The sequence below is a fragment of the Lacerta agilis genome, chromosome 13 (assembly GCF_009819535.1).
Source record: "Lacerta agilis isolate rLacAgi1 chromosome 13, rLacAgi1.pri, whole genome shotgun sequence".
In the NCBI taxonomy this organism is placed as follows: domain Eukaryota; kingdom Metazoa; phylum Chordata; class Lepidosauria; order Squamata; family Lacertidae; genus Lacerta; species Lacerta agilis.
Window position 1 is genome coordinate 10,761,934 of NC_046324.1, and position 24,096 is coordinate 10,786,029.

General features: G+C 43.3%; 1 protein-coding gene across 2 annotated transcripts; it reads left to right on the forward strand.

The window, feature by feature from the left end:
- Positions 1-1,812: 1,812 nt before the first annotated feature.
- AP4E1 (adaptor related protein complex 4 subunit epsilon 1) lies at positions 1,813-23,736 on the forward strand. Of its 2 annotated transcripts, XM_033166996.1 has the most exons (21): positions 1,813-2,041; positions 3,872-3,943; positions 4,921-5,044; positions 6,272-6,345; positions 8,448-8,569; positions 8,709-8,868; positions 10,408-10,574; positions 10,860-10,933; positions 11,601-11,723; positions 11,814-11,923; positions 13,019-13,158; positions 15,109-15,221; positions 15,344-15,462; positions 16,805-17,104; positions 17,498-17,612; positions 18,330-18,465; positions 19,365-19,623; positions 21,367-21,942; positions 22,117-22,301; positions 22,907-23,064; positions 23,491-23,736. In XM_033166996.1, exons 1-21 carry the CDS (start codon positions 1,874-1,876, stop codon positions 23,649-23,651), a joined length of 3,456 nt encoding a protein of 1,151 aa, XP_033022887.1. In that variant the 5' UTR covers positions 1,813-1,873; the 3' UTR covers positions 23,652-23,736. The 2 variants fall into 2 exon arrangements, with proteins under 2 accessions (XP_033022887.1, XP_033022888.1); XM_033166997.1 differs by lacking the exons at positions 1,813-2,041; positions 3,872-3,943; positions 4,921-5,044 and having other exon boundaries at positions 6,272-6,371.
- Positions 23,737-24,096: the final 360 nt, after the last annotated feature.

The window sequence follows — 24,096 nt, forward strand, 5'->3', positions numbered from 1 at the left end:
GTCATTTTGACAGCTGCCCTGTAGATGGGGGGCGGGGGTGTTGTCGCTGCTTGTTTGTCCCCATTAAGAGGACTTGATGCCACCCCACCCTCACTAGCAATGCTTCTTATTTACACAATCACCATTCTTAGAAGTTACCGCCAGTGCCTCCTCAGAAAGCAGCAGCCTGCAAGCCAGATGAACTGGTGAGGGTCTCTCTCGGGCTCCGCGGCGGCAGAATTCCCCCCTTTTGGGAGTTGGTGGTGCAGTGTATTTTGCCCCCCCCCCCATCATTTTTGATCACTTTCCTAATATGCAGGACCATCTGGGGGGAAAAAATCCTGACTTTGTTTTTCAAACAGAGAAGTATGTGGCCAAAATTGATTCTGTTATTCTGGAGTTAGAAAAAAGATTTGGTGACTTCCAAAAAATTGAATTAATTGTAGAGTACATGTCATTTCCATTCAAATCTGATTTGGACATTTAAAAAATTGCAGTCATTATCAGTACAAATTACTCATTTTGCAAAACATCTCTTGAAAATGAGATATAAACTGTGAAAAACGACATTTTTCTGAGGGCCTGTGCAGAAGAAGAATCATTTTGGAAGTTTGTGCCTAGACAAAAATTTCTAAATGCAGAAGATGCAGTGAAATTTTATACTCATGTTTTGGTTGTACTTATTTGTGTGAATCTGCATTTTCATATTTAAAAATGATGAAGAGTAAGCAATGTTCAAACATGACAGATGAGCACCTTAAGGATTCCCTGAAGCTGGCCCTGACATTGAACAGTTGGTTACCGAAATGGTGACACAGATGTCACACCAACAATCGATGAAGGCATGATTTTTACGAAATCTCGATAGGTAGATGCAACTTCCTCCCAAGAAAGTTTCTGTTGTCACCTGTAAAAAAGTAGGACAGTGCTCCCCCCCAAAACCCCTCTCCTTCTCCCAACTTTGAGCCGAACCCCTAAAAAATGGGGCATTCCTCATTCCCAAAAAAGGTCAACAATTTTGAGCTGAACCCCCCCCCCCAAAAAACGGGGGTAGATCACTGCTATCTTTTAATTCTGAAAGTAGATCCCAGTCTCTTGGGAGTTGGCCACCCCTGATATACAGGGTTTTGTTCTTGATGATTTTATTGCCTTTAAGTGGGCTGGGTCTGTTTTTATATACAGTATGGCTAGAATCATAGAATTGTAGAGTTGGAAAGGACCACAAGGGTCATTTAGTCCAACCCCCTGCAATGCAGGAATCTCAGCTAAACTTGACAGCTATGGTTGGACAGTGTTCTCGAAGTGACTAGCATGAGTTTGGCCAAACTGCGGGAGGCAGTGAAAGATAGGCTTGCCTTGCGTGCTCTGGTCTATGGGGTCACGAAGAGTCGGACACGACTGAACGACTGAACAACAAAATAAATAAATAAATAAATAAATAAATAAATAAATAAAAGCACATGTGTTTTAGGCTGTTCTATCCTCCTCTTTAATGCCCGGTTTTTGTAAGCCGCTCTGAGTTTCGTTTTCGGGATAGGGGAAAAACTGCAACAATAATAAAGTAAGAGTAAAAGTAAGAGTAAAAATAAAAATAATAAAAATAATAAAAATAACTTCTAGCAACGCCATGCTCTTCTTCTAAGGTCCCAGCCCGGCCGCCTCCTCCTCCTCCTCCCTGCCCGGCGCCTTCCTCGGGAGGAAGCCCTCCTGGGGGCGGCGAGCGGCCTTCTCCGCCGACAGAGGCGGCCCGGAAGTGAGCGCTGAGGCGGCAGAGGCGGCGGCGGCGGCGGCTGGCAGGCCGGTGTCTCTTCTCCCTCCACCGGGGCGTCAGGCTTGGGGCCTCCTCTTCCGGGATGCGACAGCGGCCCCGGGTAGCCGTGGCGTCGGCCCGGGCATGAGCGACGTGGTGGAGCGGACCCTCAGCGCCTTGCCCGGCTTGTTGGGGCAGCACGAGCCGGGGGCTGGGCTGGGCGGCGGCGGCGGCGGGGGACCCGGCCGGAGCTCGGCCACCTCTCGCCTCGGCGTCCTCATCCGGAGCATCACCGCGCTCGCCTCCAAACATGTACGTGGTGAGGGCGGAGGGGTTTGGTGCGACGGGGCCTGGTTGGCCTCCTTGGAAACCGGCGGGGCTTTGCTTCCGAGTAGGCGAGGAGGCCTTTGCTCGGCTTCCACCCGCAGCCGGGCTCGGGTCCCTTGTCAGCGCGGAGGAGATGTGGGGGAATGGGTAGGGTGCGGCGAGAGTGCCTCTGGGCATGCACAGAGTGCCCCCACGGTGCTCCTTGCCTCAGGACGCGGCCTTCAGCAAAGTCCTCGGAAGTTTTTATATATGAAACAGCTTGGTTCTGGCAGCGTTTGTGTGGCAATGTCATGGTGTTTTAAGTGGCTTTTAAATTTTTATTTTTTTATTATTTATTCGAGTTTATATACCCGGAGGTCTCAGGGCGGTTCACAGAAAAGATCACAGCATATATAATCAGATTAGAAACAACAACCCAATAACACCCCCCTCCCCAGAAAAATGCCACATTTCAAAAGGGTATATAGGATGTCAAACAGATTGGTTTTTTTATTGTTGTTTACGTATCAGCCAATATTGTGGAAGTTTATGGAGTAATTTGCCAATCTTGGGGAGTTTTTTAAAAATAAGATGCTGGCAACTTTTGAGGTGGGGAACTATTTAATTAGGTTTTGTGTTATGTGCATTAGAAAGAGAGTTTAGTGCAGTACTGTAAAACAAGCACATCTTAGTATCAAGTACTGTTATCAGTAGTGGGGTGGTATTTTTTGTTTTGTTTTTAGGCGCAAAATAAATAATTTGGGACCAAAAAATCAGACAGACAACAAAAACAAAAATGAAGGGGGGGGGGAGAGCTACCCAGGGTGTGTGTAGGTGGAGAATATGATTCTAGGTTAGGAGGAATCTGAAAAGGGAATCCCTAGTTTATCAGGGCAGCAAAGGCAAGTCGTCCTGTTGCTCAGATATGGGGCACTTAAGTTCCTGGAAGCGTTGCAGATTTGGGGCTTAAGAAGGAAGAATATGACCTGTTAGATAGCTCCCAGAAAAGGAAGTCTCTTAAAAAGCCTAACAAGGCTGGAATGAACATTACAGATTTGCAAGCGTGACCAGGACGCTCTGTTTCAGGATTTCATACTGTCAAAACTGGTTATTTAAAAAGTTTGGTTCTTTGAAGTTTAGCTGTGATTCAGGCAAAGTTACCGGTAAGCATTCTTTCATGTGCCTTGATTTCAGCAGGAGATCTAAGCAGTGCTTTTTTCCTAGGGTGACACAGGGGTTTGCATACATCTAAACATTTTGTGAATCTAAGTTTGGCCTCATTGAGGGGCAGTATTTCAATATGAGTAGGAAAATGAGAGTACCCCTAAACATTTTTTAAAAGGAAAAAAGCACTGGATCTAGGCATGTGTTTAACTTCCCATTGACAGCAGAAAATTGGTAGTGTGTATCAACAGATATTCAATAAGAGTATTCTGATTTTTAAAAAAATGAAATATTGTGTTGCATTGTGAACAACTTTTTGACATCTAGATGGTGTCCTTAAAAAAAAGACCCAATTGAATGCAGAAGTCTAATGTAATTGTTTAGAAGTGTGTATGCACACGAAAGCTCATACCAAGAATAAACGTAGGTCTCTAAGGTGCTACTGGAAGGATTTTTTTTTATATTTTATATTTTATTTTGTTTTGACTATGGCAGACTTACACGGCTACCTACCTGTAACTGTAATTGTGTAGACTATTGATATTTAGATGTCAAGAAAAAAGGAATATTTTTTGACTGACATATGTGACAAAGTGCCTTTTGTATTATAGTTTTATGTCTAGTATAAAGTAATAAGTATTTACAAAATGCTTTAAATTTTTTCTTTACTAGGAGGAAGAAAAACTAATCCAACAGGAATTAAATAATTTAAAAGCAACAGTTTCTGCACCCACTACAACACTGGTAAGTTATAAAAGAGAAATGCCAATTCTGCCTGTCCTAGCATTTGAACGATTTTTGCTACTGGTGTATATGTTACATGAGATACTCCACTAGAGCAGGGATGGAGAACCTTTGGCCCTCTTGATGTTGCTGGATTGCAGCTGCCATCATCTACGACAATAGACTCTGGTGGTTTGGGGCTGTCAGGGAGTTGAAATCCAGCAACATCTGGAGGGCCAATGGTTCCCCATGCCTGTTGTTGCTGCCATCCGTCTTTCTTGAGAGATAATGAAGTGCGCCTCCGGGGGTGAAGTCAAACTGCTGCACCGAAGTTACTTCCACGGGGCGCAAGCCTGGGCAGTGTGCATGGAGGTCCTGGGCCCTCTCCTCGACCTCGCTGATGGAAAGCAGATCAATATGTTTGGCTCCAGCTTGGCTCCATCCACCCATCTTAGGGACTACATTCCAAATTTGTGTAGGACTTACTCCTTAGCCTTTACTTCTCTTGCAAGGCAGCAGAGGTTTAGGATCAGAGTTTAGGACCAGAGGTTTAGGATGAGATCTCGTTAGACCTACCCTAAACTGTTTATCAGAGTGGTGTAGTGGGACCTCCCTTGAATCCTATAGCTCTCCAATTGGTGAATCTTCAGAATAGGATTGCACTCACTGTAATGTTAAAGAAAAGCTTGAACATGAGGGGGCAGGGGGAGCTTAATGGAGTCACAGCCTTAACCAGACCAGGATTGAATAGTGAAAGTGCTGCCATGATTTAAAAAACATGATACAAGAAGTGGTCTTTGCCATCTGTGGGTAATAGCTCCCATGCCACATTCAGATTGTAGCAAATAAATTCTTTTTTTTGGGTGCTGTATACAGCTTGCTAATTGGTTTGCTGCAATTCATTAGCATTGTTAATGTTGGTGCTGTACATCTCTTTGTAGAACTACCACTTGAGAAGCCCACTTATTTCAGTTTGTGATTTGCTTCTTGCATTTCAGAGGTTGATGAAGGAATGCATGGTGAGGCTGATCTATTGTGAGATGCTGGGCTATGAGGCCTCTTTCGGATACATCCATGCCATCAAGTTGGCACAGCAAGGAAACCTTTTTGAGAAAAGAGTCGGTACGTATTCCAAAGCATCACGTGACAGTATGCTGCTCAACAAAACTCATGTATAGCTATGGTTGTCTTAGGACTGTGGGAGTTTCACTGGAAAGCAAGAACTGAGCAGGTTGGTCCATAATAAGTCCTTTACTATCCATGATTTAATTATGGATGATGGAGCCCAACTTGGTAGATCTTAAGGACTAGGCAGTACCTCCAGATTCAGTGAGGGCTTCTTAAGCAGAGGGTGGAGCACCACCACCTATTTATGGGTAGTTTCTTCCTGCAGAGAAACATTAACCACTCCGTGGCCTATCAATCTTGTCCAGCTAGCTGGAGAAGCAGGCACCTCCTCCCACATCCCCATGGGCCAAATTTTAAGTAGTCAAGTAGTTATGATAGTATGAAGTGCTAAAACAAAGCTTGCAAATCTGCAAACTTCCTTTGTTCTAATGCAGTGTTTCCCAAATGGAGTCTCCAGCTATTTTTGGACTACAATTCCCATCATTCCTGACCACTGGTCCTGCTAGCTAGGGATGATGAGAGTTGTAGTCCAACAACAGCTGGAGATTCCCAAGTTTGGGAAACCCTGCTCTAATAGGCTAGGCTTTTCACTGTTACTCTCCAGTAGCTACCCTTGTGGCATACTGTTGGGAGATTCCAGACAGGCAAGTGACTAATAACTAATATTTATCTTGGCCTCAGCCTGTATACCTGAAGGAGTGTCTCCACCCCCATCGCTCAGTCTGGACACTGAGGTCCAGCTCTGAGGGCCTTCTGACGGTTCCCTCACTGCGAGGTTACAGGGAACCAGGCAGAGGGCCTTCTTGGTAGTGGCACCCGCCCTGTGGAACGCCCTCCCATCAGATGTCAAGCCGAAAAATAACTGCAACTTTTAGAAGACACCTGAAGGCAACCTTGTATCAGGGATTTTAAAATGTTTGATGTTTTATTATATTTTTATATGAGTTGGAAGCCGCCCAGTGTGGCTGGGGCATAAATAATCATCATAATCATAATAATAGTTGTCATTATTGAATAGTATAATAATAAAATGTTTTTTAAAAAATAATTTTTGCCTTTTTGTTTCTCAGATAGTTTGTTATTTAGATTTTCCTTGGAAACAAGCATTTTGTGTTTTGGGGAAACCATAAACTGCTTTGAGTTTGCAAGTCAGAGGATGACAGAAATAGAATACAAATAAGTTGGAACACCTGATATAGGTTAATCTTTCTTTTCTTTTAGGTTATCTGGCAGTTTCTCTATTTCTTCATGAAAACCACGAACTGCTGCTTCTGCTTGTGAATACAGTTGTGAAGGTAACAGTTTTGTGGGAGGTTTGGAGGTAAACATCACACTGACCTCAGGCCTGAGTTGTTCTCCTTTAAAAAAGAAAAACTTTAATTTAAAACCCTCATATGATGTATTTATTAATAAACTCCTTTCTTCAATCTGTTATATCTGAAAATCAATAAAATGTGGTATAAAAAAACAACCTTGTTTCCCAGCTAGGACCTTAACAAGAACACAAGGTTGTTTCTTAGGCTTTTTCAGTTCCCCCCTTCGGGAAGTTTTCCCCTTCAGGAAAGCCTGAAGATCCTTGGTGAAATTCCTTTCTGAGAATCCCAACGGCTCTCCAGTGGCTCTCCATAATGGCATTCTGCATAGTATGAGGGGCTGTCATTGGAATAAAATAGGTTACCCATGCCCCATTCTTCATTCTTTTCTATATGAACGTGTGTGTGTGTGTGTGTGTGTGTGTGTGTGTGTGTGTCTGTGTGTCTGTCTTCTGATTGTTAAACAAAAACCAAAATGGTTTCTGGCTCCTTTCCTCATCATCTTCAGGTAGATTTGTTGGGGTTGTGGGACTTTTCTTTTTAGTATAATGCAGCTGTTGAGACAGCAGCTTGAAGTGGAAGACACAGAACCTTTGTGCTGGTTCCTGCAACCCCCCCCCCCCCATTCAAAAAATCTGTTCTAAGCCCAGTGACAATCAAACCAGTGCTGTGGGACACTTTTTTGTTTGTGTGCAAAAAAATAAAATCCAAAAAGAGAAAGATTTAGTAATTATTCATTTAAGACATTTATTAATGCCCCACCCTTCAGCCAAAATGACTCTGGGAGTGGCTTAGAAAAATCAGTACTTAGACAGTCCTTGCTCTAGCTCGTAATCTAAAAAGACACGGCATGCAAGGAAGAAGGAATTGGGCAGGAGGAGGGAAAAGCAAGCTCATCAAGTTACAGTTTTCACGAAGCAGTTACATAGTTCTGTCAGTGGGGATTCTGGCTGTCTGGAAGAGCAGCAGCTTTTCACTGGCGTTAGTAGTGGTTTTATCTTGATAAAGAGTGGTCTCTTGTTGGAAGCACTTTTCTCTGCCGGCCCCTGAGTTCAAGAGGAGGGCAGGTGACAATGTTCAGGCTAAGAGGACAGGGCAGCTCTTGCCACACATTTCTTCCCTCGGGCAGCAGACTTGATGGTTGAGTCCTCTCGGGAGGAGACTCGACGGTGTTGTCCCCTGTTGTCAGTGGTGGTTTCCCTTTCTAGCCACACTGCTCTTCCACTTGAAATTGCAGTTCCAGGGTACAATCCTATTATTAATCCACTTGCTGAGAGGCTATGGGATAGATAGCAACGCCCCCTGCCCCAGTGCCATTGCCACATGAGATATGCCGACGCAATGTCAGGCAGGTCTGCTGAATCAGGCCAGTTTAGTGCAGCATCCTGTTCTCACCGTGGCGTATGGGATGTGCAGGTGTAATGGCACAACAGCCAAGATGGGACAGAGGCCTGGACCAGGGATGTGAGTTGGTTGGAGGAGGAGCAGACTTTCCAAATCCTGTCCCCCTCACGGTCATGGACATGCCCTCCAAATAGCAACAAAGGGAGGTGGTCACATGGGTTGCTAAAGAGGAAGTATGAGTCAAAAAAGGCTAATCGCCCCATGCTGGAGCCATAATATTGGCTCATGGTTAGTTCACATAGCTGTCAACCTTTCCCTTTTTTGCAGGAAATTCCCTTATTATAGCATTGGGAAACAGCAGGGAGGGTTGACAGCTATGCAGTTCACCTATACCAGGCATAGGCAACCTTCGGCTCTCCAGATGTTTCGGACTACAATTCCCATCATCCCTGACCACTGGTCCTGTTAGCTAGGGATCATGGGAGTTGTTGGCCAAAACATCTGGAGAGCCGAAGGTTGCCTATGCCTGACCTATACCAATGCAGAAGAGCCTCTCCCCACCTTTTGTAGTGTGAAGCTGTAGCTTGGATTCAAACCTGGCAAATTTAAGGCCTAACAGAGTGTTGCTTATGGAAGTAAAAATTGTAAACAGTTCTGTTTGTTTGCTTTGAAAGTACATTATGAGAGATCTTTTAACTTGAGGGGGAAATTAACAGCTTTGTTTTCATGTGTCTTGACAGGATTTGCAGAGTACTAACCTCCTGGAAGTGTGTATGGCTCTGACTGTGGCAAGCCAAATCTTTCCGCGGGAAATGATTCCAGCTGTCCTTCCGCTAATAGAAGATAAGCTTCAGCATTCAAAGTATGTCTTTGCTTGCAAAATTCTAGGAAACCTGGGTTTGATTCCAGAACTGTGATATAAGCATGGATCTTAAGATATAGCTGGATGAAACAACAGTATAGTTGGCTGCCAATAAGATGCACTGATTTGTTTCTTCTAGGGAAATTATCAGAAGAAAAGCAGTCCAAGCTTTGTACAAGTTCTACCTTATTGCTCCCAACCAAGTCCAGCACATCCACGACAAGTTCCGGAAGGCACTTTGCGACAGGGATGTGGGAGTTATGGCTGCTTCGTTGCACATCTATCTCCAAATGGTGAAGGTGGGGATCTTAAACAGCAACAGCACAGGATAACCATGCGCTGCATCCAAAGACACCTAGCAGCACACTTGTTCCACTGGGAAATTGTTTTGCACCAGTGGAATTTCGTTGCACAAGAGAGTGCACACACAGCTGCTGCTAATTTTATTGTGCGAGAGACCGCACAATGTGCCATGCACAGTGTGCCGTGCACAGGGGGTGGGGGAAAGCTTTTTAGTTCCATTTGGCTCAGCCTCAGCCTCGTGGGCCAAATTTTACAGGTGGATGGGACAACCTACCTGCCAGTTACATGATGTCACATGATTGACACATGGATGACCCCCGCCTGCCTCTTAAAATCCCTTGGACAGGATTTCCAAGTGCCCGGCAGCCAGCTGGGAACATGCGGCAGCTTCAAATCCTTTTTGCTGTTTGCAAAGCACTTTCTGACAGTCCCCTTTGCTCCTGTTTCAGCCTCTACAGGCTCAATGGCCTTAAGCCCTTTGCAAAATTGCTCTTTGAAACACCTGTCCCCCTACTATGAACATTGATGTTTAAAGGAAAAGAGGTGCAGCAACTTCAAAAAGTGCTTTTTGCAAGGGGCTTTCAGGCAGCTCCCCCACCGCTCCTGTTTGAGCCTCTGGCAGCTAGAACAGCAGCATTGGGGCTGTTTTAAAGAACTTTGCAAGAAGTAGTATTTGAAGTTGCTCTGCATTTATTCAAGTCGGGCGGGGTGGGGATCCTTTGTCCTTTTGCCCACCTGCCTGCTTAAAGGAGAAGCTTTGAGGTGTTTCAAAGTGCTTTTGCAAAGGGCTTTAACTCTCACCATTCGGCTCATGAATGGGGATTAAATCCTGTTCCTTGTGGAGCCAATGCAGTATTAAACTCTGTCCTCCCACCAGCCTGATGGGAAAGTGGATGTGGTTTGGGGAAATGGCATTACTGGTCAAATAGGACATCTTGATGGGCCAAGACTGATCTCCTGGCCAGAGGTTTACCACCCCTGCACTAGTCCAAATATTGACTTGGATTCCACTTGTGGTCCTCATTACAACTCACCAGTGCACTAGTGCACAATATATTTTGCTAGCAGAACGCTGGACACTGCATAATGTGACCTGGGCTTATGCCTTCAGTGAAGTGACAGAAAGAGTAGAAATCTTAACTGTACATCAGCAATGCAGCATTTCTCTCCACTCAGGCCAGTGTTTGTGTATTTCTGACATATTATTATAGGAAAAGCTGCCTTATACTGAATCAGGCCATTGGCCCATCTCATTCAGTATTGCTTGCACTGACTTACAGCAGCTCTCCAGTGTTTTGGCCAGGGTCTCTCCCAACCCTAGCAGGAGATGCTGGAGATTGAACCTGGGACCTTTTGATGGGCATAATGAGTTTCTTTTGCACATTTTTGTGCTTCTCAGCTGTATTTGATTTTGATTTTAAAATCGGAGAAAACGTTTACTCAAAAAGGTGAGGAGAGACAAATGAGCAACTGAAACACTAATAGCTTTTTTCCTGTTTCTTTAAGGTCTCTCTGTGTTTTGTCTCTTTGTCTAGGAAAACTCCTCTGGATACAAAGACTTGACAGGCAGCTTTGTCGCTATACTAAAGCAGGTGGTGGGAGGAAAACTCCCTGTAGACTTCAATTATCACAGTGTGCCAGCACCTTGGTTACAAATCCAGCTTCTAAGAATATTGGGGCTGCTTGGAAAGGATGACCCAAGGTAGACTTTCTTTTCTTGGCTTCAACTTCTCAACAGTTGGTCTCTCTCACTTTGTTACCGTACTCCCATGAAACAAAAAATAAAACAAATTTTGCAAGGGGCAGGTTTGCCATCTGTTCCTCAACCGTTGACGCGGCTCATTCTTTGCATTGCTCCAGTAATGATATGAAGGTGCCCCCTTAAAACGATCGTAAGGGGTTGTTGGACTACACGAAAAGTTATTTAGGACTGAGATTGTGAAACTCATTTTGTTTTAAAAAACAGTTCCTTTTCTCTTTGTAACAGGACCAGCGAATTAATGTATGATGTTCTGGACGAATCTTTAAGGAGAGCGGAGATAAACCATAACATTACATATGGTAGGTTACAGCACATTTTCTAAACAGAGGATATAGGGCAGATTTCAGTGCCTGAACTAACCTTTGCAGGAAGCGAGTCTGGGGAACTAAGGCAGATAGTGGTGACGAGAGCTTGGCATCAAAAGACTAGGGCTTGGCATCAAAAGACATGAGAATACCTGAGCCATCCAGGAGAGATCATTCCATAAGCACACTTCCTGGGTGATTATCACCTGCTGAGCATTAGCAAGCAGGGGAACTCAAGAGAAGAGCCTCAGAAGGTCTTAACACATGGATTAATGTCGTCCTTTAAAGGTGGCCATACATAGATCGGAAGGTAACAGGGTGTTTCAGAATGTAAGAAATGCATTCCTGAAGCAAAATAGAAAATTCTTTCCAGTAGCACCTTAGAGACCAGCTGAGTTTGTTCTTGGTATGAGCTTTCGTGTGCATGCACACTTCTTCAGATACACCTGAAGCAGCTAGCCTTCAGATGCATCCAGTAGAAATGGAACATGGAGTGCTAGAAATATAAAAATCCACATGCTCAGGGGTGCTTTGAACAAAGGCCACAACACCAAAGTTCTGATGTCTCTATAAACTAATAGGACTTGTTTAATACTCATGGGCCTATTTGTTTTTACAGAAACTATCATTTTCTTTTTCTTTTTCATTGATCTTCCTGCAGCAATCTTGTTTGAATGTGTCCAGACAATTTACACAATTTACCCTAAATCTGATCTACTTGAGAAGGCCGCCAAATGCATTGGAAAATTTGTCCTGTCGCCTAAAATTAATTTGAAATATTTGGGTAAGTTCTCCGATTGTCACAACCCTGTGCGTGTGATGCTGAATGCCCGTGTTTTCAGCTTGCATTCTTTGCAGTAACTTTTCTTTCTAGGATTAAAGGCCCTAACATATGTTGTCCAGCAGGATCCTGCCCTAGCACTGCAGCACCAAATGACAATAATTGAGTGCTTGGATCATCCTGATCCCATTATTAAAAGAGAGGTAAGTTGAATTTTAACAAGCACAACCTTTAGTAATAAATTTCAAATTGGTATTCTCTTAATATTGCTCCCCCTTATGAGGATTTGTGATATTTACTGTAAAAATTACAGCTTCCCACGTTTGTGTGGGATATAATGTGCATATTAGATGGTTCTGAAAGAAGTTATCATTCCTCTTTAACCTCTGACATAAAGATATTGAGCGAAAGGAAAAAAGTTACCTTTAGACTGATCTAGTGGCGGCATAGCAAGATACCCATCTGGAACTAATGAGTACTTTTGTATCTGGGAGTGTACTGGTCTGTTCTTTCCATCAGGAGTAGCAAATCCATGAATGCAAAATAAAAATGAAATAAAATTGTTAGTATAGATTGGGTTTCTAGCTGTAAAGGAAAAACCCTTGTGAACCAGAGTGCATGCAGATTTCTAGGTGAGGTTGTCGCCTGCAGTCCAGTACAGTGGTACCTTGGTTTGCATACGTCTTGGTTTGCATATGTTTTGGATTACAAACACGTCAAACCCGGAAGTGCATGTCCCGGTTTGCAACCTTTTTTGGGATTATAACCCATTACGAACAAAAAAAATTTGGAGACCCCATTGGCGAAAGCGCGTCTTGGGTTACAACCTGCTTTGGTTTACAAACAGACCTCTGGAACGGATTATGGTTGTAAACCGAGGTACCACTGTATTCCATGAGTGTTGTGTGGACACAAGCACATGCAGTTGCAAACTTGTGTATGCAGTTTAGGAGTACGCAAACGGCTCAGCAGCCTGATTTCTGAAGTTCCCTTACTGATGACTATGCATTTTTCAGTATGCTTACTTCCTTGTGCTTCCTCAACCACAGCTCTAAGGGGAACCATTTCTGTTGTTTCTATGAGGGAGCTCATGCAGGAAACGTTGCTTCTTACCTATTTCCTTTATGGTTCATGTTAACCCATTCTTAAAGCTCTGTAACTGTTAAGATGCATGGTACGTGTTTATTTAGAGCATGGCTTTGGTCATATTCACAACCCTGAAGCATGTTGCCTATTATGCTGCTGTTCTGTTTGGGGACAGCTAAACATTGGCATGGTTAACGTTTTTCTTTCTTCAGACATTGGAACTACTGTATAGAATCACCAACGGGCAGAATGTCACTGTCATAGTACAGAAGATGCTTGACTACCTAACTCAAAGTAAGGAGGAGTACACCATCATCAACATAGTTGGCAAAATAGCAGAATTAGCTGAAAAATATCCTTTTACTTGATTTGAATGCCTCTGGAATGGTTACGTCATGAGTGTATTGCTTCTCCTCCCAGTTATCAAATGTGCATTTGTAAGCTTTAAAAACACACTGCAGAGAATTGCTGTATGGTTGTGGAAGTGCATTGTGTTGTGTTGGCACTTTTTGTAAAGTTGGTAGCAGTGTGTGGGTGTGTGCTTGTGCAAACGTACAGAAATTATTTTCTCTTGCTAAATAAAACTGTTACAGATGGAGGAAGTTGGTCAGATCCAACCTTTACCACTATGAGACATGCTGTAGATTATGAACTACATTGCTCAAATTGTATGTTATATAACAGGGCTGGGGAGACCTTATTGGCTCTGTGGACCAGATCCGTATCAGATCCTAAATCCTTAGTATCAGAAGCCCATGTGAGTAGCTGCTATGAACCTTTTAATTATTGCATCTTGAAAATTATTTGGTATCTCCTGACACTTTCCATTTCTGTGGCTGAAACTTCATGGTAGAAAAAAATAATAAATATCACACACACACACCCCAGCTGCAATTCTCAGAGTGGTTCAACAATCAATCCCTCTTCCCATGGAACTCTGAGAATTGTACCTCTGTGAAGGAAATAGGTGTTTCCTAACAACTCTCAGCACCCTTAACAAGTTATGGTTAAAAGTGATATGATACTGCCTTAAGTATGTAGTGTAGATGGAGACCTGTAATTAACGGTAGATGCAGCTTACTGGGTTTACCTTACTACCTCTCTTTCAAATCAGAACCAGTGATGGCAGTGAAGGTCGTGTGTGAGTGTCTGGACTCTGGAGGCGGTTGAAGGATGGATGGCAGCTAACAGATTGAGGTTGAATCCTGACAAGACAGAAGTACTGTTTTGGGGGGACATGAGGCGGGCAGGTGTGGAGGACTCCCCGGTCCTGAATGGGGTAACTGTGCCCCTGAAGGACCAGGTGCGCAGCCTGTGAGTCATTTTGGATTCGCAGCTGTCCATGGAGGCACAGGTCAATTCTGTGTCCAGGGCAGCTGTCTACCAGCTCCACCTGGTATGCAGGCTGAGATCCTACCTGCCCGCAGACTGTTTCGCCTGAGTGGTGCATGCTCGAGTTATCTCCTGCTTGAACTACTGCAATGTGCTCTATGTCGGGCTACCTTTGAACGTGACACGGAAACTACAACTAATCCAGAATGCGGCAGCTAGACTGGTGACTGGGAGCGGCTGCCGAGACCACATAACACCGGTCTTGAAAGACCTACATTGGCTCTCAATACGTTTCCGAGCACAGTTCAAAGTGTTGGTGCTGACCTTTAAAGCCCTAAACGGCCTCGGTCCAGTATACCTGAAGGAGCGTCTCCACCCCCCCCATTGTTCTTCCCAGACACTGAGGTCCAGTGCCGAGGGCCTTCTGGTGGTTGCCTCGCAAAAAGCCATGTTACAGGGAACCAGGCAGAGGGCCTTCTCGGTAGTGGCACCCATTCTGTGGAACACCCTCCCACCAGATGTCAAAGAGAAAAACAACTACCAGACTTTTAGGAGACATCTGAAGGCAGCCCTGTTTAGGGAAGCTTTTAATGTTTGATGGACTATTGTATATTAATATTTTGTTGGAAGCTGCCCAGAGTGGCTGGGGAAACCCAGCCAGATGGGCGGGGTATAAATAATAAATTACTACTACTACTACTACTACTACTACCACCACCACCGGTATTTATCTATCCACGCTCTCCCCGATTTCTTTCTTTGGCATGTTCTATTAGGGCAGGGCAGGTTGTGGGATCATGTGTGAATAAGCTGTGTGCTGGTAGATGATACTTCGTGTCTGGGAGGAGAGAAGGATGAGGGTGCAACAGGTTCTAAACTAGCTCCCACTAGTTCTGGATTACTCAAACCTGAAAGATAAGAGTTTATGTGTTGATACTACAGTTCAGTTTTCCTTAACGTTTCCTGGCACATATGCTCCTGATAATGAATGGTTCATCCAGACTATGAATGCAGTATTTTCCGTAGGAGGAGATAAAATGCACCCTGACATCCCAAACAGCTTCTTGCAGCTCCTTGCTGAAGGTGAGCATAATATACAAAATTCAGTAGCAAAAGTAGGGAGTAGTGTCATTTGTCTTTTTTTGGGGACACACACACACACACACACATCAGGACAGAATAATTTATCGTGATGTCCTTTCTAGGTTTTGAAGATGCAAAGGAAGATAGCCAGCTGCGACTTCATGCTGTCCAATCCTATCTTGTGCTGCTAGAGGATGAGAATGCAGTTTATCCACAGAAATTCCTTCAAGTAATGAGTTGGGTAAGAAAAGACACAGATTAGAAAGGAAATACGGGAATTCTGGGTCCAGCATAGGCAAATGAAATTTGAGTTGTGATAATATTTTAAGGGAAGTTGAGACATGGTTGTCTATGCGTAAATGGTAATTTGTTTCACACAGAGTTTTTCTTAAGTGATAGGATGCTGTTCTTCTATTTAGCTGTTGGCAGGTGGCATCATTGGGCCAAGGTTAAGCGCTTCACAGTTCCTGTGAGACTTAAGCATGTGTTTCCGCTTCTCCCACCTCCAGCATTGAATTGCCCAATTTTCAGTGTGGCTGAAAAGTGATAAACTGCAACTGAGCTGGCAGCTGCCTTTCTAGAGAAGTGGTCTTCATGCTTTTCTAAGAATCTAGAGTTTAAAAAAAAAAGGAAGTCCTTCTGTTTTACACTGATAAGATTAAAATTTGTGTGGTTTTTATTTTTTAAGGACCAGGAACAAGGGGGTTTGTGAGAAAACCCCCCCAAATCTATTTTTTCCCTTTGTTTCATAGATAGCATGATTTTTCAAGGGCTGAGATGTTTTTTTCACACCTAGGGACAAGTGTTTCTGTGTATGGCATCTGCATACTTCAAATTTTTATTTTTATTTGCAAATTATAATAATTATATGCCAGTGCCACCCAATAAAATTCATCATTTTTCGTTTCCTGTTTCACGATCAGTTTTCAGTATGGTTGGCAACCTGTGGTTTTTCAGTAGATTGCCTTGTTTTTACTAGACAACTACATATCTGACATCAGCTTGTATGACCAATTAGAAACAAGAAATTGCTTTATACCAAGTCAGATCATTGGTCCATCTACCTCAGTATTGTCAACACTGACTGGCAGCAGCCCTGCAGGGCTTCAGAGAGGGATTGTGTGACATCATTATGCCTTTCGTAACTACACTGACTTGTTTTTAACCTTGTTTTGAAAATATTTGCTGCTGAATGTTCTCGGTGGAACTGCAGCAGTCATGTACTTCGAGCTGTGTTAAATTGTGCAGACCTAGGACTTTGAAACCTGCTCGTTTCCTTCTCTGGGTCTGGTAAAAATTCCTTCTCTGGGTTGCTTAAGAAAGTTTTGAGGATAAAAGTTTGTGTTTCAGCTCAGGTGTCGGCTTATTGCACATCTTATTAATTTATCTGCAAACTCTTTTTTTTTGTTTTGTTTTTGTTCTCAAATTCAGATTTCCCTCTTTACACCTCAGTGGCTTTTCCTATGGCCCTTGACTTTCTCTGTGCTCTTGCACAAATGCAAGACATGGAGACGAACTTTCATTTCCTCATTGCTCATAGCGTTCATATGCTGATCATGGTGTTTATAACTGTCCTCCGACAGGTGTTGGGGGAATATGCGTACCTTATGAAGAACGTGGATCCAGAAGTTGTCTTGGCGAGTTTGCATAGGATACTTAGGAGCAATGCCACTCCTGAAACCAAGGCCTGGATTGTGTCTGCTGCCACTAAAATAGCTTCTCATACCACCTGTTCAAAAACAGTTGAAAAACTTATCACGGAATTCAGTACCTCCTTGGATACCTGCATGAGGCAGTATGCCTTTGAATTAAAGCATCTATATGAAAACAAAGAATTGATGAAGCAACTGTTCCCTGTTGATGCTAGTTGCAAGGACGTAGTGGTGAGTTAATGACATCGCATCTCTGTGTGTGTTGTTGCTTTGTCCTTGGGAGCTGAATGTTTCTTCAGAACACACTGGAGAGGAGAGTACCATGTTTCTAAATCTTGTGCAAAAGATACAGACAGTTCGAACTTATATAGAGGCATTTCACTTCCACCGCAAGTAGCAAGATCTCATAGCCTTTTTGAGTAGAAGCTAATGGATAATGTTTGGCTTTTATGTCAGGCAACATGCTCGGATTGCTCCCCTCTGATTTATTAACTGCACGTGAGGTTGGGGTGAAAAAAACTTGGAGTATTTAATTGTTATAGTAGTTAAGAGCAAATTTAGATGGTGGGATGGTATTTTCTGAATAATCATCACCTTTTGACTTCTCCCCCTAATTCATCGCAGGTAGATGCTTCCTTATCTTTCTTAGATGGATTTGTAGCAGAAGGACTGGATCGTGGTGCAGCGCCATATAAACCTCATCACCAAAGACAAGAGGAGAAGCTGTCTCAGGAAAAAGGTAACTGTGTTTTCTTTTCCTGCAAATGCTAGCCAGTATAGTCCTAGCATGGGTCGTGGGTGGCGCTGTGGGTTAAACCACAGAGCCTAGGGCTTGCCAATCAGAAAGTCAGCGGTTCAAATCCCCACGACAGGGTGAGCTCCCGTTGCTCGGTCCGTCCTCCTGCCAACCTAGCAGTTCGAAAGCACGTCAAAGTGCAAGTAGATAAATAGGTACCGCTCCGGCGGGAAGGTAAACAGCGTTTCTGTGCGCTGCTCTGGTTCGCCAGAAGTGGCTTAGTCATGCTGGCCACATGACCCGGAAGCTGTACGCTGGTTCCCTTGGCCAGTAAAGCGAAATGCTTGTTGCTCTTTAATGTTTAGTCACGTGGCTTTAAATGTGAAGAATAGCTTGATTATATTGTATAGTCTATTGCAATACTTGATATGCACATTTATTTATTAAAGATGCTTTTTGTTAAAACTGGTATTTTAGAACTGTTGCTTTTGTAGGTCTCTTTTCAGAATAGATTCTGTCTTGAATTCGAAATGTGCTGTATTTCTGAAAAGCACAAGGGTTTCAATAATTACTGGTATTTAATATTGGTAAGATGCTGAATGTGGAATATTCTTGTCAGAAGATCATCATCAGTGACGCAGATTACAGGAGAGGCAGACTGTTCTCTAATATTTTTAAATCTGGTCTTCCGTTTTGATGAGTAATTCTCCATCTTTTCAGCTCTGAATTTTGAACCTTATGGGCTATCACTTTCCCAGAGCTTCTCAGCTTCTGGTTTTACTGGCAGACAATCTCCAACTGGACTTTCTCTGGGATCTGACATCTCTGTTAATAGTTCTGAGACTGGACAGAAGGAGTGAGTATCTCTTATCGCTTCAGCAACGACTTAATATGTAGCTGAGTTCTATTCTGTTCTCATCTTGCTATTTGTATAGGGAAATGCTGGCTCTGCGGAAAAAAGCAATTGCCTTTCTGGTCTAGTAAGCAAAAATGCCATTTCACCAACAATAATTCATTGCTAGGTTGGCCTCCATCTCCCCCCCCCCCCATATTGCATTAGCTGGATTGTATTAATTCACATCACACCTGCATTTTACTTAATATTGAAATGAAATGCATAAAGTCCTGGGGTTTAACACCTGAACTATAAACTGCATTTAGAATTTTAGTTCTGTAAGATCCAAACTTCATGGGAAGTCTATGATTTGGTCCTCCAAGACTTTTTATTTAAAAGTAGCTGTTTTGGGCTCTCAGTTATATTGCACCTGCCGTGCTAATAGAGCTGGGAGCTGACTCTTCCCATGCCATTATTCTTATTCACTCCAATGGGAAAAGTACAGGGTTGTACCCAACTGAGTTCTACTCAGAGTAGGACCACTGAAATTATTATACCTAAGTTAGTCATGCCTATTAATTTTGATGGCTCCACTCTGAGCAGGATTAACTTTGGCTGCAACCGACAGATATCACAAGGGACAACCAATAAGATCAGGCTTTGCCAACCTGGTGCCTTCCAAATGTTTTGGACTATAACTCCCATCATCCCCAGCCAGCACTGGATGATGGGAGTTGTAGTCCAAAAAAACCTGGAGGGCACCAGGTTGGCAAAGCCTGGATTAGGTTACATCTTCAACTTGTTCAACATAGGAAAATTTGGCTTCTGAAAGACTTCATAAGAATAGACTGGCTCTTCAGAAGCACTTTGAGAGATTCCTTCTGATCACTGTTGACTTTTCCTGATTGCAAATTCTTTAGGAGCAACAGTCTGAAGCTAGATGGTGTGAAGAAACTATGGGGGAAAGAAGGCTACCTCCCCAAGAAGGAAAACCAAGCAGAAAAAGAAGACAACGCCAAGTCTGTTCTGGAAGGCAGTGCATTTGCAGAGCATATTGTTGGCAACTTTCCATTCCAGCCTGAGCAAGAAATGAGTGGTCCCTTGGAGGGAGAGGAAGAGAAGCGTCAACTGGCGTCAACACTCTTTGTTGGCTTAGGGTCTCAAAGCAGCATCAGTCTGGTACGGCAGCTAATTGCAGCTTTGTCGGAGTGGCTGGCCCACCCTTTAAAGGATATGTCCCAGAACTTCCAAGCGTGTGTTCTGAGCTCTCACCCTGCTTAGTACACATTTTGTGACACGTGATCAGGGTCCAAGTTTGGAAGATCCATTTTTTTTCATTCGTGTGTCAAACAGTGCGTTCTCCTTCTTCTCGAAATCTGTCCCCTGGCCTGCATTACAAAAGTATTTTGAAGTTGAGGGGAGTTGTGAATGTAGCAATCTGCTGCGGGACCCAACTGTTCAATAGGGAAAAGGCCAGGCAGTCTGTTGGGTTCGTGCAAACTCCTGGGCGTACCTCAAAAGATTCTGCTTGGATTCTGGCTGAATGCCTGGAAGTCCCTCCCACTAAGTTCATGCAAGTCCCATGATTTGTTCATGTGTTCATGCAAGTCCCATGATTTGCATCTCTTGGCCTTTTTCTTCCCTACAGTTTGGAAACCCCCCTTTTTCCACGGAAGGGAAATATTAGCCAAATACTTGCCTTACTGTTTCCCTTTTCCCTGTGGCCTTTTATATCCACAGCATGGATATTAACAGGCAAGATTAGCACCCCAAAGGGATAAGATTGCATTGCCTTGCCTTGTTGCCATGTTGCCTTCATGCCTGGTCAGCACAACCAGTGACCCTCAGTGCCAAGCAAATGGCATGTGAGTTAACATCCCCTTTGCTGAGTAAGTTGGCTTGACCTCCCCTGACATGAGTCCTCAGCAAACCCTTCCAAAACTATGAAAGCAACACCTGTACAGTCGTACCATGATTTTTGAACAGCTTAATACTCAAACGTTCTGGCTCTCGAACACTGCAAACCCGGAAGTGAATGTTCTAGTTTATGAACTATTTTTGGAAGCCAAACACCCAACGGGGCTTCCGCGGCTTCCGATTGGCTGCAGGGGCTTCCTACAGCCAATCGGAAGCCGCACTTTGGTTCCCAAACGTTTTGGAAGTCGAACGGATTCCGAGGTATGACTGTATTTTCTTTTCCTGTAAGACACTGGTCTTTCAGTTAATAGGCTGGGATCCTATAACTGGCTTGTGCCCCTATCAAAATGTGGGTGGTGATACCGCTACCAATTTTAAAAAAATGTTCCAAAGAGAAGGGGAGTGAGAGGGGAATAACAGAGTGGAAGGAGAGAGAGCACACAGAAGAAGGTGAAGGAGAAAAAACATGCAGGGTCAAATTAAGACACACTGAGACCCTGAGCTATGCTAGGTTTAAGAGGCCCTGTAGCAGTACCTCTTCACCACCTCTGGTGTGTATTCTAACAGAAAGGACAATGACAGTAGAAATAGTAAAGTTTTATATTTCCATTCATACAGGTCCATAGGCGAGGCAGCAACTAACAGTCTGTCTAAAGCATATTTTGCAATAAGACGGTTTGCATATGAAATACCTTCACATGGCAATACTTTATGATTTCCTACTTAGCATATGTGAATTCAGTCTGTTTTAGCCTATCCCACTTATTTTTTTTAACCAATTATGTAAAACCTGAAATTTGTGGGGGGCGGGGCGGGGGGAGATGTGTGTATTTAGAAGCCCCTCATAACCTGAAGCCCTAAGATGCAATTTATTTGCCCTGTGCATAAAGGTGGCTCTGGAGTCTGAAAAAAGTTGCAATGTACTACCTTAAACAGTAGGCTGTACCCAAATTTTGCCCTTCCCTGAATTAACATATATTTTCTGTGTCTCTTTTTAAAACTAAGATGGGCAAGCGAGACTCTACCACTCAGAAGCTCCGAAGGAAATCAAAAACAAGCAAAACCCAAAATAGTGAGGAATCATCCAGTATCGAAAGTGCTGCTGACCCTTCCCTCTGCCCTTTTCCTGATGTGATATCTAGGAACAAAGACCTCTTCCAAAACAATGGACACCTAAGATTAAGGAAATCTTCACTGAGTTCTGCTGGAACTTCTGAATCAAAGGTGGTACTTGATAGGTCTCATTCTCTGCCAGAAGCTGAACTGAATGAGAAGCTTTTGGGTCACAGACTTTCGTTGTCCTCTCTGTTTGCGGATGGCAATATGGAATTGTTTCAGCCTTCTCCAAGTGCTCAGGCTGCGGCCCCCCAGCAACTCTCTTTGATGCCTTACTTACCAGAAGCAGCAGCCAAACACCCTCATTCTGAAATCTTAGAGCTTTGTGGCAACGAAACACTGGTTTTGTCCTTTTGTAAAATCTGGAAAGATGACTCTGTCCTACTCTTCTTATTTCTTGTCAACAAAAGCACTTGCGTACTTAAAGCTGTGAATCTGGAATTTGAGCACGCGGAACATTTTAAGGTAACAAGCAGTAGCTACAAGTTGGACCACATAACCCTTTGGGTCCCTTCCAAATCTACAGTTCTGTGATTAAGTTTACTACTGCTTTTCCTTTAAAAGAAATCTTGGCGGTGGTGATATTAAAATGCTTGTAAACCTCTTGGCTCTTTTTTCTCCCCTCCTGTTTTATTGTAGATTTCAGAAAGCCTTGGTTGCCACTTCACTGCAGTAGAAGCTCAGAGCATAGAAAGCTTCCAGACGTGTGTCGAGATGGAGGGGCTGTGCTCTTCGGAGACGCTCTCTGGGTCCATCAGATACTTTCTAGAGTCTGATGCACTCCTCAGATTTTCTGTAACTTTAGAACTGTTGGATTTTATCAGGTACAGTACCTGATACAAAATAGCTGGGGACAAAGGAAGTGTTTTAAAGCAAATATTGATTTGAATTCGCTTGCTATGCTTTATCTTGTTTGTAATCATATTTTGTCATATCTCAAGCTTACACACACACACACAGGCTCTTCTGTTTCTCAGACTCTTCATTATCGAAAAGCTGTGGTGCTTCCTAGGTAATTTGAAACATATGAGTGTAGAGAGGAGAGAGCAATGGGGGGGGGAATCATTTAAGGGTCTTCCCCACTCTAAAAGTGGAAGGGAAACCGTGTCTTTTTCTCTGGTCCTCCTCGTCTCCATATGCATGTCCTCAGAGTGTAAAAAGACAACTTGTAGACTGCCTTTCTGCATTTTTGCTGTCTCAACTAGATCCCATACCTGTGCTAGAGGATGCCAGTCCGGTACATTTAAGGAACAGCCCAGCTGACAATTTTAATTGAATCTTGTTTAGGTTGACAATTTCAGGCTGCGGAATAGTGTTAAAGTACTTCGCAGTGGGGCAGAAAGATTTGTTTTCATTGTCTTCTTGGGAGCAGCTTTCTCTAATAAGTATACATTGCAAAATATGCTTCTATTTCATACTGCATTTTCAGGCCAATGAAAATGAGCACTGAAGAATTTGGAAAACTGTGGCTCTCCATTTCGAATGATGTCAAACAAAACCTAAAGATGACATCATCTCAGGGATCTTTGTCAGCCGTCCTAAGCATTTTGCAGCAAAAGCTGAATCTACATATAGTGGATATCATAGGTAAGTAGCTTGGGATTTCTTTAGATTTGTAGCAAAGGTATTCCTAGGCAAGCAGTGAAACAGACCAATTATAGCCAGGGTCAACCCTTGTTCATCAGATGCCATTTCACATTTGCACCAATAAATTAACTTTAACATTTGCACCAATATTTAACTTTGTTCACATTAGCAAGCTGATGACCCCATTATTTTTGCACAATGTATTTTGATGAACCGCAGGATACTTGGTTCTTGGAAAATGGACTTGATCACACCAATTGCTCGCCAAAAAAAATGTGGTTCTTAATTGATCACATTGTCTTGTGCCAAAGCCAGACTGATTTTTTTTTAAATTGATAACCTACTTTGTTCAGAACTGTAGGAATGTATTGTGGATGAAATTATGATGACATTAATAGGAAAAAACCCTGTTTTCCCTCCCTTTAGGCAGTGAGGGAATAGCATCATGTCGACTGCTTCCATCCGTCCCCTGTTTACTACATTGCCGTGTCCATGCTGGGATGTTGTCACTGTGGTTCAGATCCCATTGTTCGGCTCTTCCAGACTGTTTACTTTATCAGTGTCAAAAGGTGTTGGAAGAATCCTGAGCATCGTGGAGAAAAGAAGCAAAAGCCTCCTCTTCTAACCTAGTGGAAAGAAGGACATATGTGATTGTGCCAGGGGTTTACCAAAAGAAAGGCAACTCTCATCCTGCTTGTGAGGTTGCGTAAGCATACACCCTGGAGGGATGACAGGCGATTCTGCTGGGTGCCTGCCTCAAATGCTCAGGGTCAGTCAGTCACTGAGAAGGGACTAAGTAAAAGTATAGGTACTTTTATGCAAGGTGTTACGCAAGGTATTTATTTTCTGTTATGTACTTGTACAGGTCACATCAGTTTATTCATAAGATCAGCTACTACTTGAATTCTTTCATTAACGTGGCTTATGGTGTAAAGGAGCTTCTTAAGCCTTGCCTACTGTTCCTGCGGTCATGAGGTTTTTTGGGCATCTTTTATACCAGTTTTGCAGCACTATTGCAAAAGCAGACACTCT

Coding starts and splice junctions, on each gene's coding strand:
- AP4E1 (XM_033166996.1), top strand. CDS start 1,874: ATGAGCGACGTGGTGGAGCGGACCCTCAGCGCCTTGCCCGGCTTGTTG. Junction 5,045..6,271: donor CCTTTTTGAGAAAAGAGTCG/GTACGTATTCCA, acceptor CTTTTCTTTTAG/GTTATCTGGCAGTTTCTCTA. Junction 10,575..10,859: donor CTTGGAAAGGATGACCCAAG/GTAGACTTTCTT, acceptor TCTTTGTAACAG/GACCAGCGAATTAATGTATG.